This window comes from Schistocerca piceifrons, chromosome 10, assembly GCF_021461385.2.
Source record: "Schistocerca piceifrons isolate TAMUIC-IGC-003096 chromosome 10, iqSchPice1.1, whole genome shotgun sequence".
Lineage (NCBI taxonomy): Eukaryota > Metazoa > Arthropoda > Insecta > Orthoptera > Acrididae > Schistocerca > Schistocerca piceifrons.
Genome location: NC_060147.1, coordinates 118153776 through 118159775, shown reverse-complemented (window position 1 = coordinate 118159775; position 6000 = coordinate 118153776). Strand labels below are relative to the sequence as shown.

At 44.5% G+C, this 6000-nt stretch overlaps 1 protein-coding gene across 1 annotated transcript in view; it reads left to right on the top strand.

The window, feature by feature from the left end:
- The first annotated feature begins 919 nt into the window (after positions 1 to 919).
- The window catches only part of LOC124718742 (peroxidase-like), a 102010-nt gene continuing 96929 nt past the window's right edge, over positions 920 to 6000 (top strand). Inside the window, exon 1 of the mRNA XM_047244357.1 lies at positions 920 to 987. Within this exon, the coding sequence (XP_047100313.1) occupies positions 924 to 987 (64 nt within the window). The 5' untranslated portion in view covers positions 920 to 923. The remainder of the gene's footprint in view (positions 988 to 6000) is intronic.

Sequence of the window (6000 nt, the reverse complement as noted above, 5' to 3'; positions counted from 1 at the left end):
CGTTCAAAGCGCCGAAGAAGTTCTTCACAAGCATCAACACGTCTTTCTCTCATTTCAGGAGTCAGCTGCCGTGGCACCCATCTTGCAGACACTTTGTGAAATTGGAGCACATCGTGCACAGTGTGGTGTGCTGACCCATGACTAATCTGTAAACATGCTGCAATGTCATTCAGTGTCACTTGGCGGTTTTCCTTCACTACGGCTTCAACTGCTGCCATGTTCTGTGGAGTCACAACTCGTTGTGCCTGACCTGGACGAGGAGCATCTTCCACTCAAGTCACACCATTTGCGAGCTTCCTACTCCATTCGTAGACTTGCTGCTGTGACAAACATGCATCACCGTACTGAACCTTCACTCGTCGATGAATTTTAGTAGGTTTCACACCTTCACTGCGCAAAAACCGAATAACAGAATGAATGCTGTTCTTCCCTGGTGCAAGTCGCAAGTGGGACGGCCATCTTTTTACTCATACTGCGACGGTATATGTGCATCTGCACTATGCTGCCACCTACAGGCCATTCTGCACGCTGTTTGTAGCACGCTTACCAACTTACAGGATAACGGTGCGAAATTTCCATTTGTTACTACAAATTTAAGGTTTTCATTTGACTCACCCTCGTAGAAGCTTCAGTCTTTCACACCGCAAAGGGACAGCAGACCTCAGTACGAGATACAATTTTCAGGTCGACACGTCTACCCGTTCTTGAGAAAAATGGTTTTTAACGGTCGGACTGACAGATAGGCACATGGACAACAAAGGGGATAAGTTGCAAGGGTTCCGATTTTACGGACTGAGACGCGAACATAAAATCAGGCTGCGAGGCTGGAAAACGCCCTTAAACTCCATTAATGAATGCAACTTTTGCACGCATAAACGTCATTTCCGAATTTTATTTTTTTTTTTTGCAGGTGCGGAAAGAAGATGGCGGCCACCGCGACATTGCTGCTGACGTCGATCTGCGCATGCGCCGCACAGGCCCCTTACTGTGAGTATTCAACGCAGAAAAACAAAGAGTGTAGAAGCGTCATTCTAAGAATTTGTGCTTGTCACACTGATACGGAGGTAACGCAGTTTAGTTGGCAACAGGAAGGGGTGACACTTTCGACCAAGCCCCCAGTGTCGGTGGAAAGGAAACTGTGGTGTTGTTTGAGCTACGACATCGTGCGTTATCTATTGAGTCTACTCTGATAAGCCAGAACATTAAGACCACCTACCTAATAGCCGGTATGTCCACCTCTGGCACGGATAACAGAGGCGACGAGTTACGGCATCGAAGCAGTGAGGCCGTGGTAGTCAGCTGGAGGGAGTTGGCACCACCACACAAGCCGCCTAATTCCCGTAACTTTCGGGAAGGGGTGTGACGAGGTGTGTTCGATCGGATTCATATCTGGCGAGATGTTGGGGTGGTGGACAGCCACTCTACTTCTCGAACCACTCCGTCACACTCCTGCCTAATGACATGGCGTATTAACTTCCTGAAAAATGCCACTGCTGTTGGGAATCATGATCATCATGAAGGGCTGTACATGGTCTGCACCCAAAGTGCCATACTCCTTGGCCGTCATGGTGTCTTGCACGAGCTCCACTGGACCCATGGATGGCCACGTGAATGTTCCACAGAGCATAATGGACCCGCCAGCAACTTTTCTCCGCCTTGCAGTACAGGGGTCAAGGAGATATTGTCCTGGAAGACGACGGATTCACGCTCTCCTGTCGGCACGAAGAAAATGATATCCTTCAGACCCTCAAAAGCTATGCACAGTGCCAATGGTCAGGTGCACACTTCAGGGATGAAAGTGTATTCATCTCTTGGTCTCCCTCTACGATTTTTACCCTCCACGCTGCCCTCCAATGCTAAATTTGTAATCCCTTGATGCCTCAGAACATGTCCTACCAACCGGTCCCTTCTTCTTGTCAAGTTGTGCCACAAACGCCTCTTCTTCCCAATTCTATTCAATACTTCCTCATTAGTTATGTGATCTACTCATCCAATCCTCAGCATTCTTCTGTAGCACCACATTTCGAAAGCTTCTATTCTCTTCTTGTCTAAACTATTTATCGTCCACGTTCCATACATGGCTACACTCCATACAGATACTTTCAAAACAACTTCCTCACACTTAAATCTATACTCGATATTAACAAATTTCTCTTCTTCAGGAACGCTTTCCTTGTCATTGCCAGTTTATATTTTATATCCTCTCTACTTCGACCATCGTCAATTATTTTGCTCCCCAAATAGCAAAACTCCTTTACTACTTTAAGTGTCTCATTTCTTAATCTAATTCCCTCAGCATCACCCGATTTAATTCGACTACATAAACTGTAAATTTTCTCTAACAGCTAGAAAACGAAGGACTTTCTGAGATATGTCTATATCACCTTTTTTCCTTGATTTGCTGTAAGGAACCCAAATTTAGTAACATTATTATCCCCTCCGATAGCTAAGTGGTCAGCGCGACGGACTGCTATGCCAAGGGGCCCCGGTTCGATTCCCAGCTGGGTCGCAGATTTTCTCCGTTCAAGGACAGGGTGCTGTGTTGTCTTTATTACCATCATCTCATCCCCATCGACACGCAAGTCGCCGAAGTGGCGTCAGTTCAAAAGACTTGCACCAGGCGACAGGTCTACCCGACGGGAGACCCTAGTCACACGACATTTCCAATTTAAGTAAAATTATTTTTAGAGAATCTGTATAGAAAAACATCTTTGAGGACATTATGCGAAGTGCGCATTTCATTTGTCATCGAGACAGGCAGTAGTAAATGGTTCAAATGGCTCTGAGCATTATGGGACTTAACATCTGAGGTCATCATTCCCCTAGAACTTAGAACTAATTAAACCTAACTAACCCAAGGACTTCACACACATCCATGCCCAAGGCAGGATTCGAACCTGCGACCGTAGCCGTCGCGCGGTTCCAGACTGAAGCGCCTAGAAACGCTCGGCCACCGCGGCCGGCAGGCAGGTTTTTTTTTTTTTTTTTTTTTTTTTGTCATCAGTCTACCGACTGGTTTGATGCGGCCCGCCACAAATTCCTTTCCTGTGCTAACCTCTTCATCTCAGAGTAGCACTTGCAACCTACGTCCTCAATTATTTGCTTGACGTATTCCAGTCTCTGTCTTCCTCTACAGTTTTTGCCCTCTACAGCTCCCTCTAGTACGATGGAAGTCATTCCCTCATGTCTTGGCAGATGTCCTATCATCCTGTCCCTTCTCCTTATCAGTGTTTTCCACATATTCCTTTCCTCTCCGATTCTGCGTAGAACCTCCTCATTCCTTACCTTATCAGTCCACCTAATTTTCAACATTCGTCTATAGCACCACATCTCAAATGCTTCGATTCTCTTCTGTTCCGGTTTTCCCACAGTCCATGTTTCACTACCATACAATGCTGTACTCCAGACGTACACCCTCAGAAATTTCTTCCTCAAATTAAGGCAGGCAGTAGCCGATAGTAAAGTAAGCCGTTATTTGTCCCGACTTGTATACCTGTGGGTAGTGTCTAACGGTACAAGGACCTCAGCCCTAGCACGGTTGTTGTGTGCGCTACCGGTTGGGGGAACACTAGATATGGTAAGTGATAAAGCTCTGGGCAGGGAATGTACGGTTGGTTGGTTTGTTTGTTGGTTGGTTGATTTGCGGGAGAGGACCACCCATCGGATTACGATAGGATAGGGAAGGAAGTCGGCCGTGCCCTTCCGAAGGAACCATGTCAGCATTTGCCTGAAGCGATGTAGGGAAATCACGGAAAACCTAAATCATTATGACCGCACGCGGTTTTGAACCGTCGTCCTCCCGAGTGCGAGTCCAATGTGCTTAACCACTGCGCCACCTCGCTCGGGAAAGTATGATTTGATGCGTCATCTCAAGATAACTCTCACATTCTACGTCCGCAAATCTTTGTTCGATGTATTCCAAACTCTATCTTCCCTTACAATTACTACCCTTTAGCGTTCCCTCTAGTACCTTGGACGTTATTCACTGATGTCTAATACATGTCATTTCATCTTGTCCCTTGGTTTTGTCAGTGTTTTCCACATATTCCTTTTCTCTCCGATTCTGCGCGGAACTTCCTCATTCCTTACCTTGTCAGTTCATCTAATTTTCAGTATCCTTCTGCAGCATCCTACCTCAATCGCTTCGATTTTTCGGTTTTCCCACGGTCCATGACTCACTACCAAACGATGCTCTATTCCTGTGGCTCCGACTTCAACCATCGATTTAGAACATTCCAAAGGAATGTCATCCACACATTCTCCCTTATTTCATCGCAACTCCCTGTTTAATTCTGATTCCTATACCGGATCCGCTATGACTTCCTAATTTCCTCCAATTTCTTCTTCTGTCACGTCATGAGACAAGTCTTTCCGCTTCATAGAGGCCGTCAATGTACTCTTTCCACCTACCTACACTCTCCTCTGGTTGGAATGTCCATTGTATCCTTAATTTGGCTCCGTTGATTTTAATTACACCGAAGGTTGTCTTGGATGTGCTATGTGGTGAGGTAGTCCTTCCGATACTCATTTCTCTTTCCATTTCTTCGCATTTCTCGTGTGGCCATTTTGTCGTGGCTTCCCAGCGCTTCGTATTTATTTCATTCCTGAGTGAGATATATTTCTGTACTGCTGAATTTCCCTAAACATATTTTTACTTCCTTCTTTCGTTGATCAACTCAAGTATTTTTTTCTCTTACCCAAGGTTTCTTACCTTCCTTACCTTACCTTCCTTGTAACTGCACTGCCCTTTCTAGTCATTCCTGTTCATCTGAAGTACCTACTGTGGCATTCATTATCCCAGTATCTACAGCCTTAGAGGACTTCAAATGCACATCTTCAACCCTTAGTACTCCAATACCCAAACAAACTTGGCACACATATCACTTACGGTACGGAAAGAATTACTGTTGGGGTAATAAACAAATATCTCTCTATAGGATGGGGTTGGAGTTGAAAAAGAAGGGTTGTTCAAGACGCAAAAATAGCCGGGTTATGTCTGTTTGAGAATGAGTAGCTTGCAACAGAGTTTACAAATAATTTTAAAGCTTACTACACTTTCACTGTTCATAAGGTAAAACTGCCGCATCAGGGATGACCTTTTAATTTATTGTAATGTATGTGAGGTGTCAAGCAAGGCGATCCCATCTCCCCAAAACTGTTCTCTGCTGTATTGGAAATGGCTATGTCAAAGCTGAGCTGGGAAGGTAAGGGAATTACAATTAATGGAAGAAGGCTTACCAACTTGAGATTTGCTGATGATATTGCCTTACTGGCCAAAGACTTCGCAGAGCTCCAAAACTTAGTTACAGATTTTGCAAAAACAGACATAATGTCTTATGGGATAACAGCAATCAGTGATTTTATAATGTTACTTAAAATCCGTCTTGATTGCAAATTTTTTATTATTCATATGACCGGTTTCGGTTCATTCAGAACCATCTTCAGATCTGATATTTCAGTTACAGGAGTAACCCGTCCAAACCCAGCAACTTTCACATGTGACGTAGCATGTGAAAGTTGCTGGATTTGGACGGGTTACTCCTGTAACTGAAATATCAGATCTGAAGATGGTTCTGAATGAACGGAAACCGGTCATATGAATAATAAAAAAACATTAGTTACAGATCTTGCATCGGAATGTCAGCTGGTTGGCTTGAACATGAACCTTTCCAAAACAAAAGTAATATCCAACAAATGGGTCCCAGCTGGAGATGTGAAAGTCAAGGACAGTCTACTAGAAGAGGTCAGTGAATATGTCTACCTTGGCCAGATTATAAATATGAAGGGAGACATAAGACCAGAAATCTATCGACGCATCAAGCTTGGCTGGCAAGCATTTGGGAAGAATTCAAAAGTATTCAGATAAAAAATGCCTGTAAATCTGAAGAAAGCATTCTTCCTGTGATGACGTATGGCTGCGAGACATGGACACTGAACTCATTCACAAAAGGGAAACTTAGGACAGCACAGAGAGCCATGGAGAGATCAATGCTGGGCTAT